At 53.8% G+C, this 13,153-nt stretch overlaps 1 protein-coding gene across 1 annotated transcript in view; it reads right to left on the bottom strand.

Moving 5' to 3' along the window:
• The window catches only part of LOC144490117 (embryonal Fyn-associated substrate-like), a 16,181-nt gene extending 3,958 nt beyond the window's left edge, over positions 1-12,223 (bottom strand). Inside the window, exons 1-3 of the mRNA XM_078207927.1 lie at positions 12,108-12,223; positions 5,526-6,347; positions 3,988-4,074 (exon numbers count right to left, since the gene is read on the bottom strand). Coding sequence (XP_078064053.1) covers positions 3,988-4,074; positions 5,526-6,347; positions 12,108-12,128 — 930 coding nt within the window. The 5' untranslated portion in view covers positions 12,129-12,223. The remainder of the gene's footprint in view (positions 1-3,987; positions 4,075-5,525; positions 6,348-12,107) is intronic.
• Between the last annotated feature and the right edge of the window lie 930 nt (positions 12,224-13,153).

The following is a 13,153-nucleotide window of genomic DNA, read 5'->3' as shown; positions in this document are numbered from 1 at the left end:
GTAGGTTAGGTGGATTGGCCATGCTAAATTGCCCCTTAGTGTCCAAAGATGTGTAGGTTAGGGTGGATTGGCCATGCTAAATTGTCCCTTAGTGTCCAAAGATGTGTAGGTTAGGTGGATTGGCCATGCTAAATTGTCCCTTAGTGTCCAAAGATGTGCAGGTTAGGGTGGATTGGCCATGCTAAATTGTCCCTTAGTGTCCAAAGATGTGCAGGTTAGGTGGATTGGCCATGCTAAATTGTCCCTTAGTGTCCAAAGATGTGTAGGTTAGGTGGATTGGCCATGCTAAATTGTCCCTTAGTGTCCAAAGATGTGCTGGTTAGGGTGGATTGGCCATGCTAAATTGTCCCTTAGTGTCCAAAGATGTGCTGGTTAGGGTGGATTGGCCGTGCTAAATTGTCCCTTAGTGTCCAAAGATGTGCAGGTTAGGTGGATTGGCCATGCTAAATTGTCCCTTAGTGTCCAAAGATGTGTAGGTTAGGTGGATTGGCCATGCTAAATTGTCCCTTAGTGTCCAAAGATGTGCTGGTTAGGGTGGATTGGCCATGCTAAATTGTCCCTTAGTGTCCAAAGATGTGCTGGTTAGGGTGGATTGGCCATGCTAAATTGTCCCCTTAGTGTCCAAAGATGTGTAGGTTAGGTGGATTGGCCATGCTAAATTGTCCCTTAGTGTCCAAAGATGTGCTGGTTAGGGTGGATTGGCCATGCTAAATTGTCCCTTAGTGTCCAAAGATGTGCAGGTTAGGTGGATTGGCCATGCTAAATTGTCCCTTAGTGTCCAAAGATGTGTAGGTTAGGTGGATTGGCCATGCTAAATTGTCCCTTAGTGTCCAAAGATGTGCTGGTTAGGGTGGATTGGCCATGCTAAATTGTCCCTTAGTGTCCAAAGATGTGCTGGTTAGGGTGGATTGGCCGTGCTAAATTGTCCCTTAGTGTCCAAAGATGTGCAGGTTAGGTGGATTGGCCATGCTAAATTGTCCCTTAGTGTCCAAAGATGTGTAGGTTAGGTGGATTGGCCATGCTAAATTGTCCCTTAGTGTCCAAAGATGTGCTGGTTAGGGTGGATTGGCCATGCTAAATTGTCCCTTCGTGTCCAAAGATGTACAGGTTAGGTGGATTGGCCATGCTAAATTGTCCCTTAGTGTCCAAAGATGTGTAGGTTAGGTGGATTGGCCGTGCTAAATTGTCCCCTTAGTGTCCAAAGATGTGCTGGTTAGGGTGGATTGGCCATGCTAAATTGTCCCCTTAGTGTCCAAAGATGTGCAGGTTAGGTGGATTGGCCATGCTAAATTGTCCCCTTAGTGTCCAAAGATGTGTAGGTTAGGGTGGATTGGCCGTGCTAAATTGCCCCTTAGTGTCCAAAGATGTGTAGGTTAGGGTGGATTGGCCGTGCTAAATTGTCCCTTAGTGTCCAAAGATGTGCAGGTTAGGTGGATTGGCCATGCTAAATTGCCCCTTAGTGTCCAAAGATGTGTAGGTTTGGTGGATTGGCCATGCTAAATTGCCCCTTAGTGTCCAAAGATGTGTAGGTTAGGGTGGATTGGCCATGCTAAATTGTCCCTTCGTGTCCAAAGATGTACAGGTTGGGTGGATTGGCCATGCTAAATTGCCCCTTAGTGTCCAAAGATGTGCAGGTTAGGTGGATTGGCCATGCTAAATTGTCCCTTAGTGTCCAAAGATGTACAGGTTGGGTGGATTGGCCATGCTAAATTGCCCCTCAGTGTCCAAAGATGTACAGGTTGGGTGGATTGGCCATGCTAAATTGTCCCTTAGTGTCCAAAGATGTGCAGGTTAGGTGGATTGGCCATGCTAAATTGTCCCTTAGTGTTCAAAGATGTGCAGGTTAGGTGGATTGGCCATGCTAAATTGCCCCTTAGTGTCCAAAGATGTGCAGGTTAGGTGGATTGGCCATGCTAAATTGCCCCTCAGTGTCCAAAGATGTACAGGTTGGGTGGATTGGCCATGCTAAATTGTCCCTTAGTGTCCAAAGATGTGCAGGTTAGGGTGGATTGGCCATGCTAAATTGTCCCTTAGTGTTCAAAGATGTGTAGGTTAGGGTGGATTGGCCATGCTAAATTGTCCCTTAGTGTTCAAAGATGTGTAGGTTAGGGGGATTGGCCATGCTAAATTGCCCCTTAGTGTCCAAAGATGTGCTGGTTAGGGTGGATTGGCCGTGCTAAATTGTCCCTTAGTGTCCAAAGATGTGCAGGTTAGGTGGATTGGCCATGCTAAATTGTCCCTTAGTGTCCAAAGATGTGTAGGTTAGGTGGATTGGCCATGCTAAATTGTCCCTTAGTGTCCAAAGATGTGCTGGTTAGGGTGGATTGGCCATGCTAAATTGTCCCTTCGTGTCCAAAGATGTACAGGTTAGGTGGATTGGCCATGCTAAATTGTCCCTTAGTGTCCAAAGATGTGTAGGTTAGGTGGATTGGCCGTGCTAAATTGTCCCCTTAGTGTCCAAAGATGTGCTGGTTAGGGTGGATTGGCCATGCTAAATTGTCCCCTTAGTGTCCAAAGATGTGCAGGTTAGGTGGATTGGCCATGCTAAATTGTCCCCTTAGTGTCCAAAGATGTGTAGGTTAGGGTGGATTGGCCGTGCTAAATTGCCCCTTAGTGTCCAAAGATGTGTAGGTTAGGGTGGATTGGCCGTGCTAAATTGTCCCTTAGTGTCCAAAGATGTGCAGGTTAGGTGGATTGGCCATGCTAAATTGCCCCTTAGTGTCCAAAGATGTGTAGGTTTGGTGGATTGGCCATGCTAAATTGCCCCTTAGTGTCCAAAGATGTGTAGGTTAGGGTGGATTGGCCATGCTAAATTGTCCCTTCGTGTCCAAAGATGTACAGGTTGGGTGGATTGGCCATGCTAAATTGCCCCTTAGTGTCCAAAGATGTGCAGGTTAGGTGGATTGGCCATGCTAAATTGTCCCTTAGTGTCCAAAGATGTACAGGTTGGGTGGATTGGCCATGCTAAATTGCCCCTCAGTGTCCAAAGATGTACAGGTTGGGTGGATTGGCCATGCTAGATTGTCCCTTAGTGTCCAAAGATGTGTAGGTTAGGTGGATTGGCCATGCTAAATTGTCCCTTAGTGTCCAAAGATGTGCAGGTTAGGTGGATTGGCCATGCTAAATTGTCCCTTAGTGTTCAAAGATGTGTAGGTTAGGGTGGATTGGCCATGCTAAATTGTCCCTTAGTGTCCAAAGATGTGCAGGTTAGGTGGATTGGCCATGCTAAATTGTCCCTTAGTGTTCAAAGATGTGTAGGTTAGGGTGGATTGGCCATGCTAAATTGTCCCTTAGTGTCCAAAGATGTGCAGGTTAGGGTGGATTGGCCATGCTAAATTGTCCCTTAGTGTTCAAAGATGTGTAGGTTAGGGGGATTGGCCATGCTAAATTGCCCCTTAGTGTCCAAAGATGTGCAGGTTAGGTGGATTGGCCATGCTAAATTGCCCCTCAGTGTCCAAAGATGTACAGGTTAGGGTGGATTGGCCATGCTAAATTGTCCCTTAGTGTCCAAAGATGTACAGGTTAGGGTGGATTGGCCATGCTAAATTGTCCCCTTAGTGTCCAAAGATGTGTAGGTTAGGGGGATTGGCCATGCTAAATTGTCCCTTAGTGTCCAAAGATGTGTAGGTTAGGGGGATTGGCCATGCTAAATTGTCCCTTAGTGTCCAAAGATGTGTAGGTTAGGGGGATTGGCCATGCTAAATTGTCCCTTAGTGTCCAAAGATGTGTAGGTTAGGGGGATTGGCCATGCTAAATTGTCCCTTAGTGTCCAAAGATGTGTAGGTTAGGGGGATTGGCCATGCTAAATTGCCCCTTAGTGTCCAAAGATGTGTAGGTTAGGGGGATTGGCCATGCTAAATTGCCCCTTAGTGTCCAAAGATGTGTAGGTTAGGGGGATTGGCCGTGCTAAATTGTCCCTTCGTGTCCAAAGAAGAAACAGTCATCACAACACCACCAACCTTTGCGCCATGGGGGTTGCACGCTCACCTGCATCTCCACCGACTGGTCGACCGTCTTCACCGTCTCTTTGGCTCTCAGCGCCTCCGTCTGGCTGCCCTCAGCGCTGTCCTTCCCCTGCCAGGGATGGAGGAGAAAGTGTGTGAGGGGTCAAGAGTTCAGAAGCCTGAGCAGTAGGCCCAGGACCCAGTCCACAGAATGCGGCCTACCTCGTGAGGGCTCGGAGCTAACCCCTTAGTGTCCTTAGTGTCCAAAGATGTGGAGGTTGGGTGGATTGGCCATGCTAAATTGTCCCTTAGTGTCCAAAGATGTGTAGGTTAGGTGGATTGGCCATGCTAAATTGTCCCTTAGTGTCCAAAGATGTGTAGGTTAGGGTGGATTGGCCATGCTAAATTGTCCCTTAGTGTCCAAAGATGTGTAGGTTAGGGTGGATTGGCCATGCTAAATTGTCCCTTAGTGTCCAAAGATGTGTAGGTTAGGTGGATTGGCCATGCTAAATTGTCCCTTAGTGTCCAAAGATGTGCAGGTTAGGTGGATTGGCCATGCTAAATTGTCCCTTAGTGTCCAAAGATGTGTAGGTTAGGGTGGATTGGCCATGCTAAATTGTCCCTTAGTGTCCAAAGATGTGTAGGTTAGGTGGATTGGCCATGTTAAATTGTCCCTTAGTGTCCAAAGATGTGTAGGTTAGGTGGATTGGCCATGTTAAATTGTCCCTTAGTGTCCAAAGATGTGGAGGTTAGGTGGATTGGCCATGCTAAATTGTCCCTTAGTGTCCAAAGATGTGTAGGTTAGGGTGGATTGGCCATGCTAAATTGCCCCTTAGTGTCCAAAGATGTGCAGGTTGGGTGGATTGGCCATGCTAAATTGTCCCTTAGTGTCCAAAGATGTGTAGGTTAGGTGGATTGGCCATGCTAAATTGCCCCTTAGTGTCCAAAGATGTGTAGGTTAGGGTGGATTGGCCATGCTAAATTGTCCCTTAGTGTCCAAAGATGTGTAGGTTAGGTGGATTGGCCGTGCTAAATTGCCCCTTAGTGTCCAAAGATGTGTAGGTTAGGTGGATTGGCCGTGCTAAATTGCCCCTTAGTGTCCAAAGATGTGTAGGTTAGGTGGATTGGCCGTGCTAAATTGCCCCTTAGTGTCCAGAGATGTGCAGGTTGGGTGGATTGGCCATGCTAAATTGCCCCTTAGTGTCCAAAGATGTGCAGGTTAGGGGGGATTGGCCGTGCTAAATTGTCCCTTAGTGTCCAAAGATGTGCAGATTAGTGGGGTAGATACAGGGGGTTGGGTGATGGGACTTGGGTAAGATAAAAAGGAGGGTCGGTGCAGCCTTGATTGGCGGAATGGCCTCCTGTACTGTGATGCTGAGTAAAGATGACTCTGGGCGGCATAATCTGGTCTTGGGACGAGGGCTGTCTTCCTTCTCTGAGGCCTCTGAACGCCGCGGATTTCTGTCGTGCTCCCACCTGACCTTAGGCCCTCGCGCCAGTGTCTTTGCCCTTTGACCCTGCCACGCCCTCTTGCCCCGAGTAACCGACCCCCCCAGCTTGGCCTCCGCGGAAATCACTCACCTGGAGATGGACGTATTCGTGCTCGTCTCCACAGGGCCCTACGCCCTCGTACACGTTGGCGTCCTCGGCAGGCTTTTCCTCGGGCGCGTAGGCCGGGGTTGGCGGCAGCGGCCTGGTCTGGATTCCGGCCTTGCAGCCGGGCTCGGGGACGGGCGGCAGAGGGCGGCGGAAGGTGGGCTGGGACACCCCGGGGACGGGGGGGCCGCGGGGCCTAGCTTGGGCTTGGGCCTGGGCCTGGGCCGCGGGTGCCAGCAGGCAGGCGGAGGCCTCCAGGTGGTGGGAGATACGCCCGGCCACGCCAGCGAACTGGCTCAGGTCCTGCAGGCCCGACAGGCTGCGTCCCCCGCCCCCCCCGGCCTCGGGCCTACGCTGCCAGGCTTCGAGCCTTCGGCCCAGCTCGCCAAGGAGAGCCTGGGCCTCCTCTAAGCCCCGCAGGTGGGTCTCCAGGGCGGGGCAGCAGGGTTGGGAAGCCCGGCAGGCGGTCACCAGCTGGGCCAGGGAGCGCCCCAGGGCCCCGGACGCCTCTGACACCCCGCTGCTGCCGGCCTCGGAAAGATGGCGGCCGCCCAGACCCCGGCTGACAGCCTCCATCAGCCGGGAGATGCCCTCCGTCACCGAGAGGCGAAGGCCGGCCAGCCTCTCGGACAGGGGCTGCGTAGAGATTGTTCCCGGGGACTCCCGCGGTGAGTCGTACACATCTACCGTCAACGGGGGCACCCGGGCGTCCCCTGGCGAGACGTTCCTCCGCAAACCCGTGGGGACGTCATACGTCTCAACCGCTCCGCCCCCCTCCTGGGTCAGCGAGCGAGGGACTTTGTAAATCTGTTGAGGGAATGGAGATAGATACAGATCAGTGCCCCATGTACACGGTTCCCCCATCAAACACTCCCAGGATAGGTACAGCACGGGGTTAGATACAGAGTAAAGCTCCCTCTACACTGTCCCCATCAAACACTCCCAGGACAGGTACAGCACGGGGTTAGATACACAGTAAAGCTGTCTCTACACTGTCCCCCATCAAACACTCCCAGGACAGGTACAGCACGGGGTTAGATACAGAGTAAAGCTCCCTCTACACTGTCCCCCCCATCAAACACTCCCAGGACAGGTACAGCACGGGGTTAGATACAGAGTAAAGCTCCCTCTACACTGTCCCCATCAAACACTCCCAGGACAGGTACAGCACGGGGTTAGATACAGAGTAAAGCTCCCTCTACACTGTCCCCATCAAACACTCCCAGGACAGGGACAGCACGGGGTTAGATACAGAGTAAAGCTTCCTCTACATAGTCCCCATCAAACACTCCCAGGACAGGTACAGCACGGGGCTAGATACAGAGTAAAGCTCCCTCTACACTGTCCCCATCAAACACTCCCAGGACAGGTACAGCACAGGGTTAGATACAGAGTAAAGCCCCCTCTACACTGTCCCCCATCAAACACTCCCAGGACAGGAACACCACGGGGTTAGATACAGAGTAAAGCCCCCTCTACACTGTCCCCCATCAAACACTCCCAGGACAGGTACAGCACGGGGTTAGATACAGAGTAAAGCTCCCTCTACACTGTCCCCCATCAAACACTCCCAGGACAGATACAGCACGGGGTTAGATACAGAGTAAAGCTCCCTCTGCACTGTCCCCAACAAACACTCCCAGGACAGGTACAGCACGGGGTTAGATACAGAGTAAAGCTCCCTCTACACTGTCCCCCATCAAACACTCCCAGGACAGGTACAGCACGGGGTTAGATACAGAGTAAAGCCCCCTCTACACTGTCCCCCATCAAACACTCCCAGGACAGGTACAGCACGGGGTTAGATACAGAGTAAAGCTCCCTCTACACTGTCCCCATCAAACACTCCCAGGACAGGTACAGCACGGGGTTAGATACAGAGTAAAGCTCCCTCTACACTGTCCCCCATCAAACACTCCCAGGACAGGTACAGCACGGGGTTAGATACAGAGTAAAGCTCCCTCTACACTGTCCCCATCAAACACTCCCAGGACAGGTACAGCACAGGGTTAGATACAGAGTAAAGCCCCCTCTACACTGTCCCCCATCAAACACTCCCAGGACAGATACAGCACGGGGTTAGATACAGAGTAAAGCTCCCTCTGCACTGTCCCCAACAAACACTCCCAGGACAGGTACAGCACGGGGTTAGATACAGAGTAAAGCTCCCTCTACACTGTCCCCCATCAAACACTCCCAGGACAGGTACAGCACGGGGTTAGATACAGAGTAGAGCCCCCTCTACACTGTCCCCCCCATCAAACACTCCCAGGACAGGTACAGCACGGGGTTAGATACAGAGTAAAGCTCCCTCTACACTGTCCCCATCAAACACTCCCAGGACAGGTACAGCACGGGGTTAGATACAGAGTAAAGCTCCCTCTACACTGTCCCCCATCAAACACTCCCAGGACAGGTACAGCACGGGGTTAGATACAGAGTAAAGCTCCCTCTACACTGTCCCCATCAAACACTCCCAGGACAGGTACAGCACAGGGTTAGATACAGAGTAAAGCCCCCTCTACACTGTCCCCCATCAAACACTCCCAGGACAGGAACACCACGGGGTTAGATACAGAGTAAAGCCCCCTCTACACTGTCCCCCATCAAACACTCCCAGGACAGGTACAGCACGGGGTTAGATACAGAGTAAAGCTCCCTCTACACTGTCCCCCATCAAACACTCCCAGGACAGATACAGCACGGGGTTAGATACAGAGTAAAGCTCCCTCTGCACTGTCCCCAACAAACACTCCCAGGACAGGTACAGCACGGGGTTAGATACAGAGTAAAGCTCCCTCTACACTGTCCCCCATCAAACACTCCCAGGACAGGTACAGCACGGGGTTAGATACAGAGTAAAGCCCCCTCTACACTGTCCCCCATCAAACACTCCCAGGACAGGTACAGCACGGGGTTAGATACAGAGTAAAGCTCCCTCTACACTGTCCCCATCAAACACTCCCAGGACAGGTACAGCACGGGGTTAGATACAGAGTAAAGCTCCCTCTACACTGTCCCCCATCAAACACTCCCAGGACAGGTACTGCACGGGGTTAGATACAGAGTAAAGCTCCCTCTACACTGTCCCCATCAAACACTCCCAGGACAGGTACAGCACGGGGTTAGATACAGAGTAAAGCTCCCTCTACACTGTCCCCATCAAACACTCCCAGGACAGGGACAGCACGGGGTTAGATACAGAGTAAAGCCCCCTCTACACTGTCCCCCCATCAAACACTCCCAGGACAGGTACAGCACGGGGTTAGATACAGAGTAATGCTCCCTCTACACTGTCCCCATCAAACACTCCCAGGACAGGTACAGCACGGGGTTAGATACAGAGTAAAGCTCCCTCTACACTGTCCCCATCAAACACTCCCAGGACAGGTACAGCACGGGGTTAGATACAGAGTAAAGCTCCCTCTACACTGTCCCCCATCAAACACTCCCAGGACAGGTACAGCACGGGGTTAGATACAGAGTAATGCTCCCTCTACACTGTCCCCCATCAAAAACTCCCAGGACAGGTACAGCACGGGGTTAGATACAGAGTAAAGCTCCCTCTATACTGTCCCCCATCAAACACTCCCAGGACAGGTACAGCACGGGGTTAGATACAGAGTAAAGCTCCCTCTACACTGTCCCCATCAAACACTCCCAGGACAGGTACAGCACGGGGTTAGATACAGAGTAAAGCTCCCTCTACACTGTCGCCATCAAACACTCCCAGGAGAGGGACAGCACGGGGTTAGATACAGAGTAAAGCTTCCTCTACACTGTCCCCATCAAACACTCCCAGGACAGATACAGCACAGGGTTAGATACAGAGTAAAGCTCCCTCTACACTGTCCCCATCAAACACTCCCAGGACAGGTACAGCACGGGGTTAGATACAGAGTAAAGCCCCCTCTACACTGTCCCCATCAAACACTCCCAGGACAGGGACAGCACGGGGTTAGATACAGAGTAAAGCCCCCTCTACACTGTCCCCATCAAACACTCCCAGGACAGGTACAGCACGGGGTTAGATACAGAGTAAAGCCCCCTCTGCACTGTCCCCAACAAACACTCCCAGGACAGGTACAGCACGGGGTTAGATACAGAGTAAAGCTCCCTCTACACTGTCCCCCATCAAACACTCCCAGGACAGGTACAGCACGGGGTTCGATACAGAGTAAAGCTCCCTCTACACTGTCCCCCATCAAACACTCCCAGGACAGGTACAGCACGGGGTTAGATACAGAGTAAAGCTCCCTCTACACTGTCCCCATCAAACACTCCCAGGACAGGTACAGCACGGGGTTAGATACAGAGTAAAGCTCCCTCTACACTGTCCCCCATCAAACACTCCCAGGACAGGTACAGCACGGGGTTAGATACAGAGTAAAGCTCCCTCTACACTGTCCCCATCAAACACTCCCAGGACAGGTACAGCACGGGGTTAGATACAGAGTAAAGCTCCCTCTACACTGTCCCCCATCAAACACTCCCAGGACAGGTACAGCACGGGGTTAGATACAGAGTAAAGCTCCCTCTACACTGTCCCCCATCAAACACTCCCAGGACAGGTACAGCACGGGGTTAGATACAGAGTAAAGCTCCCTCTACACTGTCCCCATCAAACACTCCCAGGACAGGTACAGCACGGGGTTAGATACAGAGTAAAGCTCCCTCTACACTGTCCCCATCAAACACTCCCAGGACAGGTACAGCACGGGGTTAGATACAGAGGTGTGCTCCCTCTACACTGACCCCTCAAACACTGTTGGTGGGCCGGTGCTGAGGGAGTGCCGCACTGTGGGAGGGTCAGTGTTGAGGGTGCGCCGCACTGTGGGAGGGTCAGTGCTGAGGGAGCGCCGCACTGTGGGGAGGGTCAGTGCTGAGGGAGCGCCGCACTGTGGGAGGGTCAGTGCTGAGGGAGTGCCGCACTGTGGGAGGGTCAGTGCTGAGGGAGCGCCGCACTGTGGGGAGGGTCAGTGCTGAGAGAGCGCCGCACTGTGGGAGTGTCAGTGCCGAGGGAGCGCCGCACTGTGGGAGGGTCAGTGCTGAGGGAGCGCCGCACTGTGGGAGGGTCAGTGCTGAGGGAGCGCCGCACTGTGGGAGGGTCGGTGCTGAGGGAGCGCCGCACTGTGGGAGTGTCAGTGCCGAGGGAGCGCCGCACTGTGGGAGTGTCAGTGCTGAGGGAGCGCCGCACTGTGGGGAGGGTAGGTGCTGAGGGAGCGCCGCACTGTGGGAGGGTCAGTGCTGAGGGAGCGCCGCACTGTGGGAGGGTCAGTGCTGAGGGAGCGCCGCACTGTGGGAGGGTCGGTGCTGAGGGAGCGCCGCACTGTGGGAGGGTCGGTGCTGAGGGAGCGCCGCACTGTGGGAGGGTCAGTGCTGAGGGAGTGCCGCACTGTGGGAGGGTCAGTGCTGAGGGAGCGCCGCACTGTGGGAGGGTCAGTGCTGAGGTAGCGCTGCACTGTGGGAGGGTCAGTGCTGAGGGAGCGCCGCACTGTGGGGAGGGTCAGTGCTGAGGGAGCGCCGCACTGTGGGGAGGGTCAGTGCCTAGGGAGCGGCGCACTGTGGGAGGGTCAGTGCTGAGGGAGCGCCGCACTGTGGGAGGGTCGGTGCTGAGGGAGCGCCGCACTGTGGGAGGGTCAGTGCTGAGGGAGCGCCGCACTGTGGGAGGGTCAGTGCTGAGGGAGCGCCGCACTGTGGGAGGGTCAGTGCTGAGGGAGCGCCGCACTGTGGGAGGGTCAGTGCTGAGGGAGCGCCGCACTGTGGGAGGGTCAGTGCTGAGGGAGCGCCGCACTGTGGGGAGGGTCAGTGCTGAGGGAGCGCCGCACTGTGGGAGGGTCGGTGCTGAGTGAGCGCCGCACTGTGGGAGGGTAAGTGCTGAGGGAGCGCCGCACTGTGGGAGGGTCGGTGCTGAGTGAGCGCCGCACTGTGGGAGGGTAAGTGCTGAGGGAGCGCCGCACTGTGGGAGGGTCGGTGCTGAGGGAGCGCCGCACTGTGGGAGGGTCAGTGCTGAGGGAGCGCCGCACTGTGGGAGGGTCGGTGCTGAGGGAGCGCCGCACTGTGGGAGGGTCAGTGCTGAGGGAGCGCCGCACTGTGGGAGGGTAAGTGCTGTCGGAGCGCCGCACTGTGGGAGGGTCAGTGCTGAGGGAGCGCCGCACTGTGGGAGGGTAAGTGCCGAGGGAGCGCCGCACTGTGGGAGGGTAAGTGCTGTCGGAGCGCCGCACTGTGGGAGGGTCAGTGCTGAGGGAGCACCGCACTGTGGGAGGGTCAGTGCTGAGGGAGCGCCGCACTGTGGGAGGGTCGGTGCTGAGGGAGCGCCGCACTGTGGGAGGGTCAGTGCTGAGGGAGCGCCGCACTGTGGGAGGGTCAGTGCTGAGGGAGCGCCGCACTGTGGGAGGGTCAGTGCTGAGGGAGCGCCGCACTGTGGGAGGGTCAGTGCTGAGGGAGCGCCGCACTGTGGGAGGGTCAGTGCTGAGGGAGCGCCGCACTGTCCGAGGGCCCTTGTCCCATTGGCTGTCAGTGGGATCTTGCTGTGCACGCATTGACTGATTTTAATGCGTCTCTTACCTCTTGCTGGCCTGTGGGCATGTCTCCATTGCTGTCGCCATGGTGCTGGGGAAGCGCTGGGATGTCCCGGAGGGGTGGGCGTTCTGGAGACCACCCTGAGATCGATGGCCAATGGTAGATCTGCAAGGAAGGGGGAGGGTCGGTCAAATCTGGCGGGCTGAATAATTTCTCCCCCTTCTCCATCTTAAAGGGGCTACCCCCTTATTCTTAAACACAGATCCTCCACGTCCGAGGTTCTCTTACAAGAAAGTTATCTCGGATTGCAACGGGATCTTGATCAATTGGGCCAGTGGGCTGACGAATGGCAGATGGAGTTTAATTTAGATAAACGCGAGGTGATGCATTTTGATCGATCAAACCAGGACAGGACTTACTCAGTTAATGGTAGGGCGTTGGGAAGAGTGACAGAACAAAGAGATCTAGGGGTACAGGTTCATAGCTCCTTGAAAGTGGAGTCACAGGTGGACAGAGTGTGAAGAAGGCATTCGGCATGCTTGGTTTCATCGGTCAGAACATTGAATACAGGAGTTGGGACGTCTTGTTGAAGTTGTACAAGACATTGGTAAGGCCACACTTGGAATACTGTGTACAGTTCTGGTCACCCTATTATAGAAAGGATATTATTAAACTAGAAAGAGTGCCGAAAAGATTTTCTGATTTTGGTTTGATTTATTATTGTGACATGTATTGGGATACAGTGAAAAGTATTGTTTCTTGCGCGCTATACAGACAAAGCATACCGTTCATAGAGAAGGAAAGGAGAGGGTGCAGAATGTAGTGTTACAGTCATAGCTCGGGTGTAGAGAAAGATCAACTCAGTGCAAGGTAGGTCCATTCAAAAGTCTGACGGAGCAGCTGTTCTTGAGTCGGTCGGTACGTGACCTCAGACTTTTGTATCTTTTTCCCGACGGAAGAAGGTGGAAGAGAGAATGTCCGGGGTGCGTGGGGGGGGTCCTTAATTATGCCGGCTGCTTTTCCCCGAGGAAATGTAGGCAGAGTCAATGGATGGGAGGCTGGTTTGCGTGATGGATTGGGCTACATTCACG

Source organism: Mustelus asterias, unplaced genomic scaffold (assembly GCF_964213995.1).
Source record: "Mustelus asterias unplaced genomic scaffold, sMusAst1.hap1.1 HAP1_SCAFFOLD_2889, whole genome shotgun sequence".
NCBI classification, from domain to species: domain Eukaryota; kingdom Metazoa; phylum Chordata; class Chondrichthyes; order Carcharhiniformes; family Triakidae; genus Mustelus; species Mustelus asterias.
Note: the sequence above shows the minus strand (reverse complement) of the source record. Positions and strands in the feature narration are given on the sequence as shown.